Raw genomic sequence first — 25,026 nt, 5'->3', positions numbered from 1 at the left:
GAGGGAGGGAGGGAGGGAGGGAGAGAGAGAGAGAGAGAGAGAGAGAGAGAGAGAGAGAGAGAGAGAGAGAGAGAGAGAGAGAGAGAGAGAGAGAGAGAGAGAGAGAGAGAGAGAGAGAGAGAGAGAGAGAGAGAGAGAGAGAGAGAGAGAGAGAGAGAGAGAGAGAGAGAGAGAGAGAGAGAGAGAGAGAGAGAGAGAGAGAGAGAGAGAGAGAGAGAGAGAGAGAGAGAGAGAGAGAGAGAGAGAGAGAGAGAGAGAGAGAGAGAGAGAGAGAGAGAGAGAGAGAGAGAGAGAGAGAAAAGGTGGGAGGGAGGGCCGGGAGAGAGAGAGAGAAAAGGTGGGAGGGAGAGAGAGAGAGAGAGAGAGAGGTGACAAAAGCTAGCTGTTGTGTTGTCTGATGTAATGTGGAGATAAATCAGCTTTGAGGAGGTACTGTAGGAATGTAACACAGGGGCTTGTTGACATAACTCACTCAAAACACTGATAGGACCATGTGTTTCTCAGCAAAACACTGATAGGACCATGTGTTTCTCAGTAAAACACTTTGGACAACTCATGACTTCCTGAAAACACAGAACAACAACAGTTCTCAGACTTGTGTTGTGAGCGAGCAGAGCCGTTGGTGAATCCCATGTGGCCGTGCCGAGGAGGGGGGGGGGGGGGGGAGGACGTTCACCCGTATCTATGAAACTGTGTCAGCGTTCACCCGTATCTATGAGACTGTGTCAGCGTTCACCCGTATCTATGAGACTGTGTCAGCGTTCACCCGTATCTATGAGACTGTGTCAGCGTTCACCCGTATCTATGAGACTGTGTCAGCGTTCACCCGTATCTATGAGACTGTGTCAGCGTTCACCCGTATCTATGAGACTGTGTCAGCGTTCACCCGTATCTATGAGACTGTGTCAGCGTTCACCCGTATCTATGAGACTGTGTCAGCGTTCGATTGGGAATTCAAGTTTTAGCGAAAACACAGTTATTTAGGTGACGTACATCCACTGAGTGTAAAAGAGAGGGTGAGGTGGGGGTAGTTTGGAGGAAGGGGAGGCCGTGTCGTGGAGACGGCGTTGGGGGAAGGGGAGGCCGTGTCGTGGAGACGGCGTTGGGGGAAGGGGAGGCCGTGTCGTGGAGACGGCGTTGGGGGAAGGGGAGGCCGTGTCGTGGAGACGGCGTTGGGGGAAGGGGAGGCCGTGTCGTGGAGACGGCGTTGGGGGAAGGGGAGGCCGTGTCGTGGAGACGGCGTTGGAGGAAGGGGAGGCCGTGTCGTGGAGACGGCGTTGGGGGAAGGGGAGGCCGTGTCGTGGAGACGGCGTTGGGGGAAGGGGAGGCCGTGTCGTGGAGACGGCGTTGGGGGAAGGGGAGGCCGTGTCGTGGAGACGGCGTTGGGGGAAGGAGAGGCCGTGTCGTGGAGACGGCGTTGGGGGAAGGGGAGGCCGTGTCGTGGAGACGGCGTTGGGGGAAGGGATTAGATGCTTTGAAGTGGTTTCACGTCAAAACCAGTTGACAGTTGGCTTCTGCTTTAGTCTCTACCTTTTTGTGCATTTTTAGTAGCTAGATTACATAATTAGACGGATCCCCCTCCAGTAAAATATTAACTCTGTTTACGATGAACCCTTTAGGCTCACAGCCCTGTCGTCCCGCATATGGGGAGAACATGTCAGAGTTTGTTGTTGATAAGCACAGTGGCCTTAGAGTAACATGCTATAAATGACGCAAAGTTATTGACAGTCATAATGCTCTCGGGGTTCAGAGAGCTGGTAGGTTTCCAATATATTTACTGTCCAGTGTGTTTCAGGAAGTAGAAATAGATGGAAGATGGTTGGGTTGGTTGATTTAACCAAACCTCTCAGGATGTTTAGGCAGAGAGTTAACACTCTGGCTCTGCCTGGCCTTAACCAAACATCTCAGGATGTCTAGACAGAGAGTTAACAGTCTGGCTCTGCCTGGCCTTAACCAAACCTCTCAGGATGTTTAGGCAGAGAGTTAACAGTCTGGCTCTGCCTGGCCTTAACCAAACCTCTCAGGATGTCTAGACAGAGAGTTAACAGTCTGGCTCTGCCTGGCCTTAACCAAACCTCTCAGGATGTCTAGACAGAGAGTTAACAGTCTGGCTCTGCCTGGCCTTAACCAAACCTCTCAGGATGTCTAGACAGAGAGTTAACAGTCTGGCTCTGCCTGGCCTTAACCAAACCTCTCAGGATGTCTAGACAGAGAGTTAACAGTCTGGCTCTGCCTGGCCTTAACCAAACCTCTCAGGATGTCTAGACAGAGAGTTAACAGTCTGGCTCTGCCTGGCCTTAACCAAACCTCTCAGGATGTCTAGACAGAGAGTTAACAGTCTGGCTCTGCCTGGCCTTAACCAAACCTCTCAGGATGTCTAGACAGAGAGTTAACAGTCTGGCTCTGCCTGGCCTTAACCAAACCTCTCAGGATGTTTAGACAGAGAGTTAACAGTCTGGCTCTGCCTGGCCTTAACCAAACCTCTCAGGATGTTTAGACAGAGAGTTAACAGTCTTCAGGAGTAATAAGAGATGCTTACTGGTGCCTAGGTAAATGTAATCCAGATTAGATCACAGAGTCTATGTAGATTAGATCACTGAGTCTATGTAAATGTATTCCAGATTAGATCACTGAGCCTATGTAGAGGTAATCCAGATTAGACCACTGAGCCTATGTAGAGGTAATCCAGATTAGACCACTGAGCCTATGTAGATGTAATCCAGATTAGACCACTGAGCCTAGGTAAATGTAATCCAGATTAGACCACTGAGCCTATGTAGAGGTAATCCAGATTAGACCACTGAGCCTATGTAGAGGTAATCCATATTAGACCACTGAGCCTAGGTAAATGTAATCCAGATTAGACCACTGAGTCTATGTAGATGTAATCCAGATTAGACCACTGAGTCTATGTAGATGTAATCCAGATTAGACCACTGAGCCTATGTAGATGTAATCCAGATTACACCACTGAGCCTATGTAGAGGTAATCCAGATTAGACCACTGAGCCTATGTAGATGTAATCCAGATTACACCACTGAGCCTATGTAGATGTAATCCAGATTACACCACTGAGCCTATGTAGATGTAATCCAGATTAGACCACTGGGCCTATGTAGATGTAATCCAGATTAGACCACTGAGCCATAGCTGTATATGGAGAAACGAAACAAAGAGAAGAGAAGAAGCCTGGAGACATCGATGCTGTAATCTGAGCATGAATAAACATCAATATCAGCGGGACGATCGCCCGCGGTAACACAATGTTTATCATGCAGATTGGGGGAAGTAACAACAGGGAATATTATGTCAGATAAAAACTGTGTGTGTGTGTGTGTGTGTGTGTGTGTGTGTGTGTGGCGAAACAGATAATTAAGATATGGGACATGAATATGTGCGTTAAACATGCAATCAGTTCTTAGCCCTCATTAGCATCTCTGCTCTCTGCCTGTTCTTTAGCATGCTAATCCCTAATGCTAAATAAAGAGCCCAGTCACTAGCCACCACTGAGCTCTGGCCCGGGCTCCAGCTATCCGGGGTTATGAACCTTGAGAGTGTGTGTTTGAGAAGAGGGTCATCTGTAATTACTCCGTCCAGCAGTAATGGAGCTGAACGTCCTTAGCATAGGGCTCCCTCTCTCCCGAGACGCTCGCTAAGCTTACCCCTGAGATATATACAGAGAGAGAGACCCCTGAGATATATACAGAGAGAGAGACCCCTGAGATATATACAGAGAGAGAGACCCCTGAGATATATACAGAGAGAGAGAGAGACCCCTGAGATATATACAGAAAGAGAGAGACCCCTGAGATATATACAGAGAGAGAGAGAGAGAGACCCCTGATATATATATATATAGAGATATAGACCCCTGAGCTATATATATAGAGAGAGAGACCCCTGAGATATATATAGAGAGAGAGACCTCTGAGATATATACAGAGAGAGATACCCCTTAGATATATACAGAGAGAGAGACCCCTGAGATATATACAGAGATAGAGACCCCTGATATATATATAGAGAGAGAGACCCCTGATATATATACAGAGAGAGAGACCCCTGAGATATATACAGAGAGAGAGACCCCTGAGATATATACAGAGAGAGAGACCCCTGAGATATATACAGAGAGAGAGACCCCTGAGATATATACAGAGAGAGAGACCCCTGAGATATATATATATATATATATATATATAGAGAGAGAGAGACCCCTGAGATATATACAGAGAGAGAGACCCCTGAGATATATACAGAGAGAGAGACCCCTGAGATATATACAGAGAGAGAGAGACCCCTGAGATATATACAGAGAGAGAGACCCCTGAGATATATACAGAGAGAGAGAGACCCCTGAGATATATACAGAGAGAGAGACCCCTGAGATATATACAGAGAGAGAGAGACCCCTGAGATATATACAGAGAGAGAGAGACCCCTGAGATATATACAGAGAGAGAGACCCCTGAGATATATACAGAGAGAGAGACCTCTGAGATATATACAGAGAGAGACCCCTGAGATATATACAGAGAGAGAGACCCCTGAGATATATACAGAGAGAGAGACCCCTGAGATATATACAGAGAGAGAGACCCCTGAGATATATACAGAGAGAGAGACCCCTGAGATATATATATATATATATATATATATAGAGAGAGAGAGACCCCTGAGATATATACAGAGAGAGAGACCCCTGAGATATATACAGAGAGAGAGACCCCTGAGATATATACAGAGAGAGAGAGACCCCTGAGATATATACAGAGAGAGAGAGACCCCTGAGATATATATAGAGAGAGAAACCCCTGAGATATATATAGAGAGAGACCCCTGAGATATATATATATATATATAGAGAGAGAGAGACCCCTGAGATATATATATATATATATATATATAGAGAGAGAGAGACCACTGAGATATATATATATATAGAGAGAGAGAGACCCCTGATATATATATATAGAGAGAGAGACCCCTGATATATATATATAGAGATAGACACCTGAGATATATATATATATATATAGAGAGAGAGAGACCCCTGAGATATATATATATATATATATAGAGAGAGAGAGACCACTGAGATATATATATATATAGAGAGAGAGAGACCCCTGATATATATATATAGAGAGAGAGACCCCTGATATATATATATAGAGATAGACACCTGAGATATATATATATATATATAGAGAGAGAGAGACCCCTGAGATATATATATATATATATATAGAGAGAGAGAGACCACTGAGATATATATATATATAGAGAGAGAGAGACCCCTGATATATATATATAGAGAGAGAGACCCCTGATATATATATATAGAGATAGACACCTGAGATATATATATATATATATAGAGAGAGAGAGACCCCTGAGATATATATATATATATATATAGAGAGAGACCCCTGATATATATATATATATATATATATATATATATATATATATATATATAGAGAGAGAGAGAGACCCCTGAGATATATAGAGAGAGGGGTCAGCTGGATGCATATTTTCCCTGAGACAGAGTACTTCTGGTTGGGTTGTGTGAGCCGTCTCAGATTTAACATAGTTTAAAATAGACAGAGATACCTTGTGTTCTAGAGCTGAGAGATGGTGGGGCTCATAATGACCACCTCACCCTGGGGTCACCCTGTCCTGGTACATAAACACCTCACCCCGGGGTCACCCTGTCCTGGTACATAAACACCTCACCCTGTGGTCACCCTGTCCTGGTACATAAACACCTCACCCTGGGTTCACCCTGTCCTGGTACATAAACACCTCACCCTGGGGTCATCCTGCCCTGGTACATACACACCTCACCCTGGGGTCACCCTGTCCTGGTTGCTCCACTCGACAGCTGTAGAGTCATTAGAGCAGAGTAGGGAGTTTGGTTCTCTGTGTTCAGAGAGGGTAAACACTGCTTTAAAAGATATGAAACAGAATTAATCATTTACACTAGGGCTTGAGAGGCCAAATGAAATGTTAGCTGTTAGCTTTTGGTGAGGCTTTCAAAAAGGCAATTAACAATTTAGCTTTATTTTGGCTAAGCTCTTGAAATATTAATTTAGTTGAGTGTAGCTACGCCGTGTATCGTTTAATGTGAGTTCACTGTTTTACACACACCTCCCTAATGAGTTGAAAGGATGGGAGCTGACAGGTTGTTCAGAGCTGCAGTCGATACTTCATCCTCCTCTACGTTAAGGCAGAGAGATAAACGTGGCCCGGATGTTCCTCTTTACAGCACCACTCACATCCACAGTGGAACAGGATGTTCCCTCTACAGCACCACTCACATCCACAGTGGAACAGGATGTTCCTCTTTACAGCACCACTCACATCCACAGTGGAACAGGATGTTCCCTCTACAGCACCACTCACATCCACAGTGGAACAGGATGTTCCCTCTACAGCACCACTCACATCCACAGTGGTACAGGATGTTCCCCCTACAGCACCACTCACATCCACAGTGGTACAGGATACATATTTGGCTATGTACTGGGTAGTTGTACTTCTCCTGGAGCGTAGGCCAGCTTCACTACATACTGGGTAGTTGTACTTCTCCTGGAGCGTAGGCCAGCTTCACTACATACTGGGTAGTTGTACTTCTCCTGGAGCGTAGGCCAGCTTCACTACATACTGGGTAGTTGTACTTCTCCTGGAGCGTAGGCCAGCTTCACTACGTACTGGGTAGTTGTACTTCTCCTGGAGCGTAGGCCAGCTTCACTACATACTGGGTAGTTGTACTTCTCCTGGAGCGTAGGCCAGCTTCACTACGTACTGGGTAGTTGTACTTCTCCTGGAGCGTAGGCCAGCTTCACTACATACTGGGTAGTTGTGCTTCTCCTGGAGCGTAGGCCAGCTTCACTACATACTGGGTAGTTGTGCTTCTCCTGGAGCGTAGGCCAGCTTCACTACGTACTGGGTAGTTGTACTTCTCCTGGAGCGTAGGCCAGCTTCACTACATACTGGGTAGTTGTACTTCTCCTGGAGCGTAGGCCAGCTTCACTACATACTGGGTAGTTGTGCTTCTCCTGGAGCGTAGGCCAGCTTCACTACGTACTGGGTAGTTGTACTTCTCCTGGAGCGTAGGCCAGCTTCACTACGTACTGGGTAGTTGTACTTCTCCTGGAGCGTAGGCCAGCTTCACTACATACTGGGTAGTTGTGCTTCTCCTGGAGCGTAGGCCAGCTTCACTATGTGCTGGGTAGTTGTGCTTCTCCTGGAGCGTAGGCCAGCTTCACTACGTACTGGGTAGTTGTACTTCTCCTGGAGCGTAGGCCAGCTTCACTACGTACTGGGGAGTTGTACTTCTCCTGGAGCGTAGGCCAGCTTCAAGAGGTTTCTATCTTATTCAGTCCTTGTTGCAGATATAAAGTCACGCTACTGTTGACAACAGCAAGGAGAACATGATCTCTGTCCAAGGCAGACAAAACATTCCCCAGCCAATGGAGCTGTTCCAAACGCCAAACCTCTGCCTGACGTCAGAGTCCTGCCACACTGTTGGCTTGGGGTTAGTAGTGTTGGTGACAGGCAGACGACAGACACTTGGCTCAGGGAGGGTTGGGTTAGTAGAGTTACTAACAGGCAGACGGCCTCAGACCTCCCCTGCGACCTCCCCTGCCCTTGTCCCTCTGTTCCTGGGCCAGCAGCCTGCCTCCCTGCTCCAGCCCTCTCCTGTCCTCCCACCCCTGGGCCAGCAGCCTGCCTCCCTGCTCCAGCCTGATGTTTTGTTTGGAGAGGGTTAGGCAAAGCACTCAGCTGCCCCCCTCGTCATGACTGCCTGCACCCACTGCATCTGCCCCCCTCCCCCCCCCATGTTTGGGACTCTACCTTTCCACCTCTCCCCCTTTCCACCTCTCCCCCCCCTGCTTGTTCAGGGACACACCCTCCAGTCCTCTCCACCCTGTTGCTCTAAACCCAGAGATCCCTCTCTATTTCCCTGTCTCTTTCCACACCGGCCCTGTTTCCATCCCTCTCTCTGCTTCTCCCTTGTCCTTCCCTTGTGAGATCTCGTGTGCGTTTACAGGTTGTTTTTTGTAGGAATGTATTTATGAATATCAGCCTCCGCAACAACAATCCACCCGTGAATGTATGACATCAAGCCTTCCTGTAGATGGGTTCTAATGGGGCTGCTGTGGAAAGAACGTAGAGGAAGCAGGTCACAGTAACACAGCGTTGATCTCATTGAACCACATGCAGGTGATGGAAATGTCAGCCTGACGCTCACATCCTGTTTTCTTTGCCGTGGTTAACGATGGAGTCCTCTCTTCAGTTCGTACAGGTTCATTGTATATATTATTTTGTTGTTTTTTGACTAGTTTACCCTCTATTACCTTGCTATGAGCACTCCCATTGGGAGGCAAGGTTCCTTATGTACCCCTGTTGAAGCTGTTATGATATTCAGTTTGTTTGGCTGTGTGTTTTCTACAAGTTATCCGACGCTATAGGCAAGGATCTGATATGCCCGTACGGAAACTATTTTCCAAAGTCAAATTGTCTGTCTTTACTTATCCTCCTCAGTGAGACACAGGACTAGGAGGCTCCCTTCATTGTTCGCCAGATTCAAAACCGCTTGCTGAAGCCCTCTGCCAAAAATAACATGACTGAATCCAAGGTTATGAAATAACTTTTAAAAAAGTCACTATATCAAAGAGGCAGATTCACAGTCTCAGACCTGGCCTCAGTGCCGGTGTGGGATTCAACGTCTAGGTCAACAAGTCTCTACAGAGGTTCTCCAGTGTTCTTTACTGCACATTCTGAGAATGAAGATTGGTATTGTAGACCCAAGGTTCTTGTGGTAGACCCAAGGTTGTTATTGTAGACCCAAGGTTCTTGTGGTAGACCCAATGTTGTTATTGTAGACCCAAGGTTCTTGTGGTAGACCCAATGTTGTTATTGTAGACCCAAGGTTGCTATTGTAGACCCAAGGTTGCTATTGTAGACCCAAGGTTATTATTGTAGACCCAAGGTTATTATTGTAGACCCAAGGTTATTATTGTAGACCCAAGGTTATTATTGTAGACCCAAGGTTATTATTGTAGACCCAAGGTTATTATTGTAGACCCAAGGTTCTTGTGGTAGACCCAAGGTTCTCATGGTAGACCCAAGGTTGTTATTGTAGACCCAAGGTTGTTGTTGTAGACCCAAGGTTGTTGTTGTAGACCCAAGGTGGTTGTTGTAGACCCAAGGTTATTATTTTAGACCCAATGTTGTTATTGTAGACCCAAGGTTGTTATTGTAGACCCAAGGTTGTTATTGTAGACCCAAGGTTGTTATTGTAGACCCAAGGTTATTATTGTAGACCCAAGGTTGCTATTGTAGACCCAAGGTTGTTATTGTAGACCCAAGGTTGTTATTGTAGACCCAAGGTTCTTGTGGAAGGTCATTATTATTTAAATAAAAAACACCCTGTATGTGTCCTGGGTTGAGTTTGGGTTGAGTTTGGGTTGAGTTGGGGTTGAGTTGGGGTTGAGTTTGGGTTGAGTTTGGGTTGAGTTTGGGTTGAGTTTGGGTTGAGTTTGGGTTGAGTTGGGGTTGAGTTGGGGTTGAGTTGGGGTTGAGTTTGGGTTGAGTTTGGGTTGAGTTTGGGTTGAGTTGGGGTTGAGTTTGGGTTGAGTTTGGGTTGAGTTTGGGTTGAGTTTGGGTTGAGTTGGGGTTGAGTTGGGGTTGAGTTGGGGTTGAGTTTGGGTTGAGTTTGGGTTGAGTTTGGGTTGAGTTTGGGTTGAGTTTGGGTTGAGTTGGGGGTTGAGTTGGGGGTTGAGTTGGGGTTGAGTTTGGGTTGAGTTTGGGTTGAGTTTGGGTTGAGTTTGGGTTGAGTTTGGGTTTGAGTTTGGGGTTGAGTTGGGGGTTGAGTTTGGGTTGAGTTTGGGTTGAGTTTGGGTTGAGTTTGGGTTGAGTTTGGGTTGAGTTTGGGTTGAGTTTGGGTTGAGTTTGGGTTGAGTTTGGGTTGAGTTGGGGTTGGGTTTGGGTTGAGTTTGGGTTGAGTTTGGGTTGAGTTTGGGTTGCCTCTATATGCTGCTACTTCTCTGCTGATTATTGATGTCTGGGTTTCAGCCTCTCCGTCTCAGGTTCAGTGTTCAGCCTCTCCGTCTCAGGTTCAGTGTTCAGCCTCTCCGTCTCAGGTTCAGTGTTCAGCCTCTCCGTCTCAGGTTCAGTGTTCAGCCTCTCCGTCTCAGGTTCAGTGTTCAGCCTCTCCGTCTCAGGTTCAGTGTTCAGCCTCTCCGTCTCAGGTTCAGTGTTCAGCCTCTCCGTCTCAGGTTCAGTGTTCAGCCTCTCCGTCTCAGGTTCAGTGTTCAGCCTCTCCGTCTCAGGTTCAGTGTTCAGCCTCTCCGTCTCAGGTTCAGTGTTCAGCCTCTCCGTCTCAGGTTCAGTGTTCAGCCTCTTCGTCTCAGGTTCAGTGTTCAGCCTCTCCGTCTCAGGTTCAGTGTTCAGCCTCTCCGTCTCAGGTTCAGTGTTCAGCCTCTCCGTCTCAGGTTCAGTGTTCAGCCTCTCCGTCTCAGGTTCAGTGTTCAGCCTCTCCGTCTCAGGTTCAGTGTTCAGCCTCTCCGTCTCAGGTTCAGTGTTCAGCCTCTCCGTCTCAGGTTCAGTGTTCAGCCTCTCCGTCTCAGGTTCAGTGTTCAGCCTCTCCGTCTCAGGTTCAGTGTTCAGCCTCTCCGTCTCAGGTTCAGTGTTCAGCCTCTCCGTCTCAGGTTCAGTGTTCAGCCTCTCCGTCTCAGGTTCAGTGTTCAGCCTCTCCGTCTCAGGTTCAGTGTTCAGCCTCTCCGTCTCAGGTTCAGTGTTCAGCCTCTCCGTCTCAGGTTCAGTGTTCAGCCTGCGGGAAATTGACGGTGAAGGATTTCATTGATAATGAATCAGTGTTTCTGACTTGAACAGAACATGGGGAGAATGGATGGAGGAGAGCGAGAGGAATATCGATGGGGTCTGAGGTCCTCTGAGTGTGAAACAGGGAGAAAGAGAGAGACCTCATTAGCGAGCTACTCACCTGAATACAACCTTACTGTGTGCGTGAGTCTGTCTGTGTGCGTGAGTCTGTCTGTGTGCGTGAGTCTGCCTGTGTGCGTGAGTCTGTCTGTGTGCGTGAGTCTGTCTGTGTGCGTGAGTCTGTCTGTGTGCGTGAGTCTGTCTGTGTGTGTGAGTATGTCTGTGTGTGTGAGTATGTGTACGTGAGTATGTGTGCGTGAGTCTGTGCGTGAGTCTGTGTGCGTGAGTCTGTGTGCGTGAGTCTGTCTGTTTGTGTGTGTGAGTCTGTGTGCGTGAGTCTGTCTGTGTGCGTGAGTCTGTCTGTGTGCGTGAGTCTGTCTGTGTGCGTGAGTCTGTCTGTCTGTGCGTGAGTCTGTGTGTGAGTCTGTCTGTGTGCGTGAGTCTGTCTGTGTGTGTGTGTTTGAGTGAGTCTGTGTGTGTGTTTGTGTGAGTCTGTGTGTGTGAGTGAGTCTGTCTGTTTGCGTGAGTCTGTCTGTCTGTGTGTAAGTCTGTCTGTCTGTGCGTGATTCTGTCTGTGTGTGTGAGTCTGTCTGTGTGTGTGAGTCTGTCTGTGTGCGTGAGTCTGTCTGTGTGCGTGAGTCTGTCTGTGTGCGTGAGTCTGTCTGTGTGCGTGAGTCTGTCTGTTTGCGTGAGTGAGTCTGTGTGCTCGTTCAGTTTGACTCACTCCCAGCTAAATGTATCTTACTCAGTTACTGTAATGATCCCCTGCAGTCGGTATTCACTAGAATCAGCCGTCTCCTCTGAATCCTAAATGGGAAGCGATCTGCCATGAGATGGGTTAGTGGTTGACATCCAGGTAAGAGACAGAGACCTGGGTGGTAAATACTTCCATTTGATCTGCGAGACGGGCCAATACATTATTATGTTGTTGTAGGGATCAATTAAGGTAGCCTATTTACTAAGGGATTTACTAAGGGATTTACTGAGGGATTTACTGAGGGATTTACTGAGGGATTTACTGAGTGATTTACTGAGTGATTTACTGAGTGATTTACTGAGTGATTTACTGAGTGATTTACTAAGGGATTTACTGAGGGATTTACTAAGGGATTTACTGAGGGATTTACTGAGGGATTTACTGAGGGATTTACTGAGGGATTTACTGAGTGATTTACTGAGTGATTTACTGAGTGATTTACTGAGTGATTTACTAAGGGATTTACTGAGGGATTTACTGAGGGATTTACTAAGGGATTTACTGAGGGATTTACTGAGGGATTTACTGAGTGATTTACTGAGTGATTTACTGAGTGATTTACTGAGTGATTTACTAAGGGATTTACTGAGGGATTTACTAAGGGATTTACTGAGGGATTTACTGAGTGATTTACTAAGGGATTTACTGAGGGATTTACTAAGGGATTTACTGAGGGATTTACTAAGGGATTTACTGAGGGATTTACTGAGTGATTTACTAAGGGATTTACTGAGGGATTTACTAAGGGATTTACTGAGGGATTTACTGAGTGATTTACTGAGGGATTTACTAAGGGATTTACTAAGGGATTTACTGAGTGATTTACTGAGGGATTTACTGAGTGATTTACTGAGTGATTTACTGAGGGATTTACTAAGGGATTTACTGAGGGATTTACTGAGGGATTTACTGAGGGATTTACTGAGTGATTTACTGAGTGATTTACTAAGGGATTTACTGAGGGATTTACTAAGGGATTTACTGAGGGATTTACTAAGGGATTTACTGAGTGATTTACTGAGTGATTTACTGAGGGATTTACTGAGGGATTTACTGAGGGATTTACTGAGGGATTTACTAAGGGATTTACTAATGTATTTACTGAGGGATTTACTGAGGGATTTACTGAGGGATTTACTGAGGGATTTACTAAGGGATTTACTAAGGGATTTACTAATGTATTTACGAAGACGTTACTAAGGTATTTACTAAGACGTTACTAAGGTATTTACTAAGACGTTACTAAGGTATTTACTAAGACGTTACTAAGGTATTTACTAAGACGTTACTAAGGTATTTACTAAGACGTTACTAAGGTATTTACTAAGACGTTACTAAGGTATTTACTAAGACGTTACTAAGGTATTTACTAAGAGGTTACTAAGAGGTTACTAAGACTTTATTAAGGTATTTACTAAGAGGTTACTAAGGTATTTACTAAGACGTTACTAAGACTTTATTAAGGTGTTGTTTTACCAGTAATCATCTTCTACATTATGTTGATATGCTGCCGTATCAGATGATGTTCACTGTATTTTATCATCCGTATGTTTCTTAGTGTGCATCTCTTTTATTTTCCTCAGAGACAATAATAACAACTATCTTGTTGGTTTCTTTGTGATTTTCTATGTGGTTATTGCAGTACGTCATGGTATTTAGTGTGTTCTTACAGGGGTCTTCTCTCTCTCTCTCTCGCTCTCTCGCTCTCTCTCGCTCTCTCTCGCTCTCTGCTCTCTCTCTCTCTCTCTCCTCTCTCTCTCTCTCTCTCCTCTCTCTCTCTCTCTCTCCCTCCCTCCTCAGAGGGTGTGTGTGAGATCTGGCTGACCAGTGAGGACACCGGGGCATATGGGAAGGACATCGGGACAGACCTGCCCACTCTGCTATGGAGACTAGTGGAAGAAATTCCCGAAGGTGCCATGCTGAGACTGGGCATGACCAACCCTCCGTACATCCTGGAGCACCTAGAGGTACCGTCACTGTGTGTGTGTGTGTGTGTGTGTGTGTGTGTGTGTGTGTGTGTGTGTGTGTGTGTGTTGACTGTTACGGTATACATATTTAGGAATTCACAGATGTTCATTATTGGACACCCAGGCCTGACGCTGCGTTTCTGAGTTCCTTTACAAGGTGACTGTTCTCAGCACCAGCAGTGACATCAGTTGTCCAACAACGGACAGAGACTGTCTCCTCAGGTGGAATGGGGATTATAGTGAGGTGTGTGTGTGTGTATGTGTGTTAGTGTATGAATGTGTGTACGTGTCTCTGTGTGTGTGTCTGACAGTGTGTGTGTTAGTGTATGAATGTGTGCAATTTGTCTGACTGTGTGTGTGTGTGTGTGTGTGTGTGTGAGTGTGTGTCTGACAGCATGTGTGTGTGTTAGTGTATGTATCTGACAGTTTGTGTGTGTTAGTGTATGAATGTGTGTATATGTCTGAGAGTGTGTGTGTGTGTTAGTGGGTGTGTGTGTGTGTGTGTTAGTGTCTGTGATCCCGGGGATGTGCCACACTAGTAACATGGTAGAGGTACTGTGACGAGCTGTTTTAATTGGCTGGGGGGTTCATTGAGGCTGTAATGTGGTCCCCGTATGTATAGGCCATGTTTATGCTCTGATACATTCAAATTAAAACCTGACCAAGCTTCCTGCTAATGAAGGAAATAACAGTTAAATGCTAATTAGTCGTGTAATCTGGAGAGTTGGATGTATATGGAGGACAGTGGGAAGGCGTTTTTTTCATGCGATGGGTTCCTCCGCCTAGCGATGGGTTCCTCCACCTAGCGATTGGTTCCTCCGCCTAGCGATGGGTTCATCCGCCTAGCGATGGGTTCCTCCGCCTAGCGATGGGTTCCTCCGCCTAGCGATTGGTTCCTCCGCCTAGCGATGTGTTCGTCCGCCTAGCGATGTGTTCGTCCGCCTAGCGATGGGTTCCTCCACCTAGCGATGGGTTCCTCCGCCTAGCGATGGGTTCCTCCGCCTAGCGATGGGTTCATCCGCCTAGCGATGGGTTCCTCCGCCTAGCGATGGGTTCATCCGCCTAGCGATGGGTTCCTCCGCCTAGCGATGGGTTCCTCCGCCTAGCGATGGGTTCCTCCGCCTAGCGATGGGTTCGTCTGCCTAGCGATGGGTTCCTCCGCCTAGCGATGGGTTCCTCCACCTAGCGATGGGTTCCTCCGCCTAGCGATGGGTTCCTCCGCCTAGCGATGGGTTCATCCGCCTAGCGATGGGTTCCTCCGCCTAGCGATGGGTTCATCCGCCTAGCGATGGGTTCCTCCGCCTAGCTTTGGGTTCGTCCGCCTAGCGATGGGTTCGTCCGCCTAGCGATGGGTTCCTCCGCCTAGCGATGGGTTCGTCCGCCTAGCGATGGGTTCGTCCGCCTAGCGATGGGTTCGTCCGCCTAGCGATGGGTTCGTCCGCCTAGCGATGGGTTCGTCCGCCTAGCGATGGGTCCGTCCGCCTAGCGATGGGTATGTCTGCCTAGCGATGGGTTCGTCTGCCTAGCGATGGGTTCGTCTGCCTAGCGATGGGTTCGTCTGCCTAGCGATGGGTTCGTCTGCCTAGCGATGGGTTCGTCTGCCTAGCGATGGGTTCGTCTGCCTAGCGATGGGTTCGTCTGCCTAGCGAGGGGATCCTCCGCCTAGCGATGGGTTCGTCCGCCTAGCGATGGGTTCGTCTGCCTAGCTATGGGTTCGTCTGCCTAGCGATGGGTTCATCTGCCTAGCGATGGGTTCGTCCGCCTAGCGATGGGTCCGTCCGCCTAGCGATGGGTATGTCTGCCTAGCGATGGGTTCGTCTGCCTAGCGATGGGTTCGTCTGCCTAGCGATGGGTTCGTCTGCCTAGCGATGGGTTCGTCTGCCTAGCGAGGGGATCCTCCGCCTAGCGATGGGTTCGTCCGCCTAGCGATGGGTTCGTCCGCCTAGCTATGGGTTCGTCTGCCTAGCGATGGGTTCGTCTGCCTAGCGATGGGTTCGTCTGCCTAGCGATGGGTTCGTCCGCCTAGCGATGGGTTCGTCCGTCTAGCGATGGGTTCGTCCGTCTAGCGATGGGTATGTCTGCCTAGCGATGGGTTCGTCTGCCTAGCGATGGGTTCGTCTGCCTAGCGATGGGTTCGTCTGCCTAGCGATGGGTTCGTCTGCCTAGCGATGGGTTCGTCTGCCTAGCGATGGGTTCGTCTGCCTAGCGATGGGTTCGTCTGCCTAGCGATGGGTTCGTCTGCCTAGCGAGGGGATCCTCCGCCTAGCGATGGGTTCGTCCGCCTAGCGATGGGTTCGTCTGCCTAGCTATGGGTTCGTCTGCCTAGCTATGGGTTCGTCTGCCTAGCGATGGGTTCATCTGCCTAGCGATGGGTTCGTCCGCCTAGCGATGGGTTCGTCCGCCTAGCGATGGGTTCATCCGCCTAGCGATGGGTTCATCCGCCTAGCGATGGGTTCCTCCGCCTAGCGATGGGTTCGTCCGCCTAGCGATGGGTTCGTCCGCCTAGCGATGGGTTCGTCCGCCTAGCGATGGGTCCGTCCGCCTAGCGATGGGTATATCCGCCTAGCGATGGGTTCGTCTGCCTAGCGATGGGTTCGTCTGCCTAGCGATGGGTTCGTCTGCCTAGCGATGGGTTCGTCTGCCTAGCGAGGGGATCCTCCGCCTAGCAATGGGTTCGTCCGCCTAGCGATGGGTTCGTCCGCCTAGCTATGGGTTCGTCTGCCTAGCGATGGGTTCGTCTGCCTAGCGATGGGTTTGTCTGCCTAGCGATGGGTTCGTCCGCCTAGCGATGGGTTCGTCCGTCTAGCGATGGGTTCGTCCGTCTAGCGATGGGTTCGTCCGTCTAGCGATGGGTTCGTCCGTCTAGCGATGGGTTCGTCCGTCTAGCGATTGGTTCGTCCGCCTAGCGATGGGTTCGTCCACCTAGCGATGGGTTCGTCCGCCTAGCGATGGGTTCCTCTGCCTAGCGATGGGTTCCTCCGCCCAGCGATGGGTTCGTCCGTCTAGCGATGGGTTTGTCCGTCTAGCGATGGGTTCCTCCGCCTAGCGATGGGTTCGTCCGTCTAGTGATGGGTTCCTCTGCCTAGCGATTGGTTCGTCCGTCTAGCGATGGGTTCGTCCGTCTAGCGATGGGTTTGTCTGCCTAGCAATGGGTTCCTCCGCCTAGCGATGGGTTCATCCGCCCAGCGATGGATTCATCCGCCTAGCGATGGGTATGTCTGCCTAGCGATGGGTTCGTCCGCCTAGCGATGGGTTCGTCCGCCTAGCGATGGGTTCGTCCGCCTAGCGATGGGTTCGTCCGCCTAGCGATGGGTTCATCCATCTAGCGATGGGTTCGTCCGCCTAGCGATGGGTTCGTCCGCCTAGCGATGGGTTCGTCTGCCTAGCGATGGGTATGTCTGCCTAGTGATGGGTTCCTCCGCCCAGCGATGGGTATGTCTGCCTGAGCGATGGGTTCGTCCGCCTAGCGATGGGTTCGTCCGTCTAGCGATGGGTTCGTCCGCCTAGCGATGGGTTCGTCCGCCTAGCGATGTGTTCGTCCGCCTAGCGATGGATTCCTCCGCCTAGCGATGGGTTCGTCCGACCTAGCGATGGGTTCGTCCGACCTAGCGATGTGTTCGTCCGCCTAGCGATGGATTCCTCCGCCTAGCGATGGGTTCATACGTTCAGCAGATGAACTTGTTGTTTTGTTGTTGTTGTTCTCTCTGTTTATACAGTTCAATATGTGGGTGAATGATTGAACCAGAGTTCAGTGAACCTGTAGCTCCAGTAGTCAGTCTGTATAATATGTGTGTGAGGATTGAACCAGAGTTCAGTGAACCAGTAGCTCCAGTAGTCAGTCTGTATAATATGTGTGTGAGGATTGAACTAGAGTTCAGTGAACCAGTAGCTCCAGTAGTCAGTCTGTATAATATGTGTGTGAGGATTGAACTAGAGTTCAGTGAACCAGTAGCTCCAGTAGTCAGTCTGTACAATATGTGTGTGAATGATTGAACTAGAGTTCAGTGAACCAGTAGCTCCAGTAGTCAGTCTGTACAATATGTGTGTGAATGATTTGAACCAGAGTTCAGTGAACCAGTAGCTCCAGTAGTCAGTCTGTATAATATGTGTGTGAATGATTTGAACCAGAGTTCAGTGAACCAGTAGCTCCAGTCTTTATAAAGTGCCATCTGTTGTGTTCTTCCAACCAGCTAAAGGGCAGATCTGTCTGGTTTGGGGCCTTTTTTTTTCCCTTTCTCAGATACTTCAGATATTACGTCGCCTGCTATTGGACCCAAAAAAAAAATAATCAAAGTAAATGGTTTTGATTCGGCGAGGAAAATGCCAAGTGCACTTTTCTAAGCCACTCACGTCGGTTACTTCTGACACATCCGGAAAATACCAACGCCGACGACGACACGCCGCCATTTTGGTGATTGGTGCTGTTAGATCCAGATTGGTCTCATGGGCATTTCATTTTGACATTATTATATATTTCACCTTTAATGGATCTACTTTCTGTCTCTCTCCGAGACATGAAAAGATATCTTAACAAAGCCTAGTGCTTCCTGTTTGACATTTTTCCTTTTTTTCCCCTTTTTATTTCTGAGCGGTCGGTCTCGCTACTGCGATGGTGGAGTGACAGGGGGAAAAGGGTAGTAAATTGCAGGGTGATTTGAGCTGTGAAGAGCTCTGTGATCCTGTGGCGTATTAACACCTTCAGTAAGGAAGGCGTTTTAGCACAGCATTAAAGCCCAGGGACAGTCAGAGAACCAGAGGGGTGTTTAGCACAGCATTAAAGCCCAGGGACAGTCAGAGAACCAGAGGGGTGTTTAAGCACATATATGAAGGGATGGAGAGATGACAGTCTATATTATGTGTTGGGTAGGGATGGAGAGAGAGGACAGTATATATATGAAGGGGTAGGCAGGGATGGGATGGAGAAGGGAAGGAGAGAGAGGACAGTCTATATGAAGGGGTAGGCAGGGAGGGATGGAGAGAGAGGACAGTCTATATGAAGGGGTGGAGAGAGAGGACAGTCTATATGAATGGGTGGGGAGAGAGGACAGTCTATAGGAAGGGGTAGGCAGGGAAGGGATGGAGAGAGAGGACAGTCTATATGAAGGGGTAGGCAGGGAAGGGATGGAGAGAGAGGACAGTCTATATGAAGGGGTGGAGAGAGAGGACAGTCTATATGAATGGGTGGAGAGAGAGGACAGTCTATAGGAAGGGGTTGGCAGGGAAGGGATGGAGAGAGAGGACAGTCTATAGGAAGGGGTAGGCAGGGAAGGGATGGAGAGAGAGGACAGTCTATATGAAGGGGTAGGCAGGGAAGGGATGGAGAGAGAGGACAGTCTATATGAAGGGGTGGAGAGAGAGGACAGTCTATAGGAAGGGGTAGGCAGGGAAGGGATGGAGAGAGAGGACAGTCTATATGAAGGGGTGGAGAGAGAGGACAGTCTATAGGAAGGGGTAGGCAGGGAAGGGATGGAGAGAGAGGACAGTCTATATGAAGGGGTGGAGAGAGAGGACAGTCTATAGGAAGGGGTAGGCAGGGAAGGGATGGAGAGAGAGGACAGTCTATATGAAGGGGTGGAGAGAGAGGACAGTCTATATGAATGGGTGGAGAGAGAGGCCAGTCTATATGAAGGGATGGAGAGAGAGGACAGTCTATATGAAGGGGTAGGCAGGGAAGGGATGGAGCGAGAGGACAGTCTATATGATGTGATGGGGAGGGATGGAGAGAGGACAGTCTATATGATGTGATGGGGAGGGATGGAGCGAGAGGACAGTCTATATGATGTGATGGGGAGGGATGGAGAGAGGACAGTCTATATGATGTGATGGGGAGGGATGGAGAGAGAGGACAGTCTATATGATGTGATGGGGAGGGATGGAGAGAGAGGACAGTCTATATGATGTGATGGGGAGGGATGGAGAGAGGACAGTCTATATGATGTGATGGGGAGGGATGGAGAGAGAGGACAGTCTATATGATGTGATGGGGAGGGATGGAGAGAGAGGGAGGAGAGAGGACAGTCGATACGCAGAGTGTAAGGCTATGGTCAAAATTATTGCCCTTTTTATGTCTGCCTGCAGTTTTGAAGGAAGTTGCTAACTAGCGCTATTGCTAACTAGTGTGAGCGCAATGACTGGAAGTCTATGGTAACTGCTAGCATGCTAGTAGATACCATATACTTCCAGTCGTTGCGCTAAAGCTAGTTAGCGGTGTCATCTCAAAAAATGACCTGTAAACATCCCTTTGATTTCAAGCTTCTTGATGAAACTATATAGACAATCTCTGCTGCTGACACCCTGTTGAACACTGTGGAGGCCGGGGACTGACACCCTGTTGAACACTGTGGAGGCTGGGGACTGACACCCTGTTGAACACTGTGGAGGCTGGGGACTGACACCCTGTTGAACACTGTGGAGGCTGGGGACTGACACCCTGTTGAACACTGTGGAGGCCGGGGACTGACACCCTGTTGAACACTGTGGAGGCTGGGGACTGACACCCTGTTGAACACTGTGGAGGCCGGGGACTGACACCCTGTTGAACACTGTGGAGGCCGGGGACTGACACCCTGTTGAACACTATGGAGGCCGGGGACTGACACCCTGTTGAACACTGTGGAGGCCGGGGACTGACACCCTGTTGAACACTGTGGAGGCTGGGGACTGACACCCTGTTGAACACTGTGGAGGCTGGGGACTGACACCCTGTTGAACACTGTGGAGGCTGGGGACTGACACCCTGTTGAACACTGTGGAGGCTGGGGACTGACACCCTGTTGAACACTGTGGAGGCTGGGGACTGACACCCTGTTGAACACTGTGGAGGCTGGGGACTGACACCCTGTTGAACACTGTGGAGGCTGGGGACTGACACCCTGTTGAACACTGTGGAGGCTGGGGACTGACACCCTGTTGAACACTGTGGAGGCCGGGGACTGACACCCTGTTGAACACTGTGGAGGCTGGGGACTGACACCCTGTTGAACACTGTGGAGGCTGGGGACTGACACCCTGTTGAACACTGTGGAGGCTGGGGACTGACACCCTGTTGAACACTGTGGAGGCTGGGGACTGACACCCTGTTGAACACTGTGGAGGCTGGGGACTGACACCCTGTTGAACACTGTGGAGGCCGGGGACTGACACCCTGTTGTGATGTGATGGGGAGGGATGGAGAGAGAGGACAGTCTATATGATGTGATGGGGAGGGATGGAGAGAGGACAGTCTATATGATGTGATGGGGAGGGATGGAGAGAGAGGACAGTCTATATGATGTGATGGGGAGGGATGGAGAGAGAGGGAGGAGAGAGGACAGTCGATACGCAGAGTGTAAGGCTATGGTCAAAATTATTGCCCTTTTTATGTCTGCCTGCAGTTTTGAAGGAAGTTGCTAACTAGCGCTATTGCTAACTAGTGTGAGCGCAATGACTGGAAGTCTATGGTAACTGCTAGCATGCTAGTAGATACCATATACTTCCAGTCGTTGCGCTAAAGCTAGTTAGCGGTGTCATCTCAAAAAATGACCTGTAAACATCCCTTTGATTTCAAGCTTCTTGATGAAACTATATAGACAATCTCTGCTGCTGACACCCTGTTGAACACTGTGGAGGCCGGGGACTGACACCCTGTTGAACACTGCGGAGGCTGGGGACTGACACCCTGTTGAACACTGCGGAGGCTGGGGACTGACACCCTGTTGAACACTGTGGAGGCTGGGGACTGACACCCTGTTGAACACTGTGGAGGCTGGGGACTGACACCCTGTTGAACACTGTGGAGGCTGGGGACTGACACCCTGTTGAACACTGTGGAGGCTGGGGACTGACACCCTGTTGAACACTGTGGAGGCTGGGGACTGACACCCTGTTGAACACTGTGGAGGCTGGGGACTGACACCCTGTTGAACACTGTGGAGGCTGGGGACTGACACCCTGTTGAACACTGCGGAGGCTGGGGACTGACACCCTGTTGAACACTGGAGGCTGGGGACTGACACCCTGTTGAACACTGCGGAGGCTGGGGACTGACTCCCTGTTGAACACTGGAGGCTGGGGACTGACACCCTGTTGAACACTGTGGAGGATGGGGACTGACACCCTGTTGAACACTGTGGAGGCTGGGGACTGACACCCTGTTGAACACTGTGGAGGCCGGGGACTGACACCCTGTTGAACACTGTGGAGGCTGGGGACTGACACCCTGTTGAACACTGTGGAGGCTGGGGACTGACACCCTGTTGAACACTGTGGAGGCTGGGGACTGACACCCTGTTGAACACTGTGGAGGCTGGGGACTGACACCCTGTTGAACACTGTGGAGGCTGGGGACTGACACCCTGTTGAACACTGTGGAGGCTGGGGACTGACACCCTGTTGAACACTGTGGAGGCTGGGGACTGACACCCTGTTGAACACTGCGGATGCTGGGGACTGACACCCTGTTGAACACTGTGGAAGCTGGGGACTGACACCCTGTTGAACACTGTGGAGGCTGGGGACTGACACCCTGTTGAACACTGTGGAGGCCGGGGACTGACACCATGTTGAACACTGTGGAGGCCGGGGACTGACACCCTGTTGAACACTGTGGAGGCTGGGGACTGACACCCTGTTGAACACTGTGGAGGCTGGGGACTGACACCCTGTTGAACACTGTGGAGGCTGGGGACTGACACCCTGTTGAACACTGTGGAGGCTGGGGACTGACACCCTGTTGAACACTGTGGTCTCTACTGTGGAGGCTGGGGACTGACACCCTGTTGAACACTGCGGAGGCTGGGGACTGACACCCTGTTGAACACTGTGGAGGCTGGGGACTGACACCCTGTTGAACACTGTGGTCTCTACTGTGGAGGCTGGGGACTGACACCCTGTTGGACACTGTGGAGGCTGGGGACTGACACCCTGTTGAACACTGTGGAGGCTGGGGACTGACACCCTGTTGAACACTGTGGTCTCTACTGTGGAGGCTGGGGACTGACACCCTGTTGAACACTGTGGACTCTACTGTGGAGGCTGGGGACTGACACCCTGTTGAACACTGTGGACTCTACTGTGGAGGCTGGGGACTGACACCCTGTTGAACACTGTGGAGGCTGGGGACTGACACCCTGTTGAACACTGTGGAGGCTGGGGACTGACACCCTGTTGAACACTGTGGAGGCTGGGGACTGACACCCTGTTGAACACTGTGGAGGCTGGGGACTGACACCCTGTTGAACACTGTGGAGGCTGGGGACTGACACCCTGTTGAACACTGTGGAGGCCGGGGACTGACACCCTGTTGTGATGTGATGGGGAGGGATGGAGAGAGAGGACAGTCTATATGATGTGATGGGGAGGGATGGAGAGAGGACAGTCTATATGATGTGATGGGGAGGGATGGAGAGAGAGGACAGTCTATATGATGTGATGGGGAGGGATGGAGAGAGAGGGAGGAGAGAGGACAGTCGATACGCAGAGTGTAAGGCTATGGTCAAAATTATTGCCCTTTTTATGTCTGCCTGCAGTTTTGAAGGAAGTTGCTAACTAGCGCTATTGCTAACTAGTGTGAGCGCAATGACTGGAAGTCTATGGTAACTGCTAGCATGCTAGTAGATACCATATACTTCCAGTCGTTGCGCTAAAGCTAGTTAGCGGTGTCATCTCAAAAAATGACCTGTAAACATCCCTTTGATTTCAAGCTTCTTGATGAAACTATATAGACAATCTCTGCTGCTGACACCCTGTTGAACACTGTGGAGGCCGGGGACTGACACCCTGTTGAACACTGCGGAGGCTGGGGACTGACACCCTGTTGAACACTGCGGAGGCTGGGGACTGACACCCTGTTGAACACTGTGGAGGCTGGGGACTGACACCCTGTTGAACACTGTGGAGGCTGGGGACTGACACCCTGTTGAACACTGTGGAGGCTGGGGACTGACACCCTGTTGAACACTGTGGAGGCTGGGGACTGACACCCTGTTGAACACTGTGGAGGCTGGGGACTGACACCCTGTTGAACACTGTGGAGGCTGGGGACTGACACCCTGTTGAACACTGTGGAGGCTGGGGACTGACACCCTGTTGAACACTGCGGAGGCTGGGGACTGACACCCTGTTGAACACTGGAGGCTGGGGACTGACACCCTGTTGAACACTGCGGAGGCTGGGGACTGACTCCCTGTTGAACACTGTGGAGGCTGGGGACTGACACCCTGTTGAACACTGTGGAGGATGGGGACTGACACCCTGTTGAACACTGTGGAGGCTGGGGACTGACACCCTGTTGAACACTGTGGAGGCCGGGGACTGACACCCTGTTGAACACTGTGGAGGCTGGGGACTGACACCCTGTTGAACACTGTGGAGGCTGGGGACTGACACCCTGTTGAACACTGTGGAGGCTGGGGACTGACACCCTGTTGAACACTGTGGAGGCTGGGGACTGACACCCTGTTGAACACTGTGGAGGCTGGGGACTGACACCCTGTTGAACACTGTGGAGGCTGGGGACTGACACCCTGTTGAACACTGTGGAGGCTGGGGACTGACACCCTGTTGAACACTGCGGATGCTGGGGACTGACACCCTGTTGAACACTGTGGAAGCTGGGGACTGACACCCTGTTGAACACTGTGGAGGCTGGGGACTGACACCCTGTTGAACACTGTGGAGGCCGGGGACTGACACCATGTTGAACACTGTGGAGGCCGGGGACTGACACCCTGTTGAACACTGTGGAGGCTGGGGACTGACACCCTGTTGAACACTGTGGAGGCTGGGGACTGACACCCTGTTGAACACTGTGGAGGCTGGGGACTGACACCCTGTTGAACACTGTGGAGGCTGGGGACTGACACCCTGTTGAACACTGTGGTCTCTACTGTGGAGGCTGGGGACTGACACCCTGTTGAACACTGCGGAGGCTGGGGACTGACACCCTGTTGAACACTGTGGAGGCTGGGGACTGACACCCTGTTGAACACTGTGGTCTCTACTGTGGAGGCTGGGGACTGACACCCTGTTGGACACTGTGGAGGCTGGGGACTGACACCCTGTTGAACACTGTGGAGGCTGGGGACTGACACCCTGTTGAACACTGTGGTCTCTACTGTGGAGGCTGGGGACTGACACCCTGTTGAACACTGTGGACTCTACTGTGGAGGCTGGGGACTGACACCCTGTTGAACACTGTGGACTCTACTGTGGAGGCTGGGGACTGACACCCTGTTGAACACTGTGGAGGCTGGGGACTGACACCCTGTTGAACACTGTGGAGGCTGGGGACTGACACCATGTTGAACACTGTGGACTCTACTGTGGAGGCTGGGGACTGACACCCTGTTGAACACTGTGGAGGCTGGGGA

The 25,026-nt window shown here is 50.1% G+C and overlaps 1 protein-coding gene across 2 annotated transcripts in view; it reads left to right on the top strand.

Moving 5' to 3' along the window:
• cdkal1 (CDK5 regulatory subunit associated protein 1-like 1) overlaps positions 1–25,026 on the top strand; it is a 746,123-nt gene that overhangs the window by 370,986 nt on the left and 350,111 nt on the right. For both annotated transcript variants that reach the window (XM_036935217.1, XM_036935222.1), the window contains exon 9: positions 13,512–13,678. In XM_036935217.1, the coding sequence (XP_036791112.1) occupies positions 13,512–13,678 (167 nt within the window). The remainder of the gene's footprint in view (positions 1–13,511; positions 13,679–25,026) is intronic.

Source organism: Oncorhynchus mykiss, chromosome 2, assembly GCF_013265735.2.
Source record: "Oncorhynchus mykiss isolate Arlee chromosome 2, USDA_OmykA_1.1, whole genome shotgun sequence".
Classification (NCBI taxonomy): domain Eukaryota; kingdom Metazoa; phylum Chordata; class Actinopteri; order Salmoniformes; family Salmonidae; genus Oncorhynchus; species Oncorhynchus mykiss.
The sequence above is the reverse complement of the archived record's forward strand: the minus strand, read 5'-3'. Positions and strand labels throughout refer to the sequence as shown.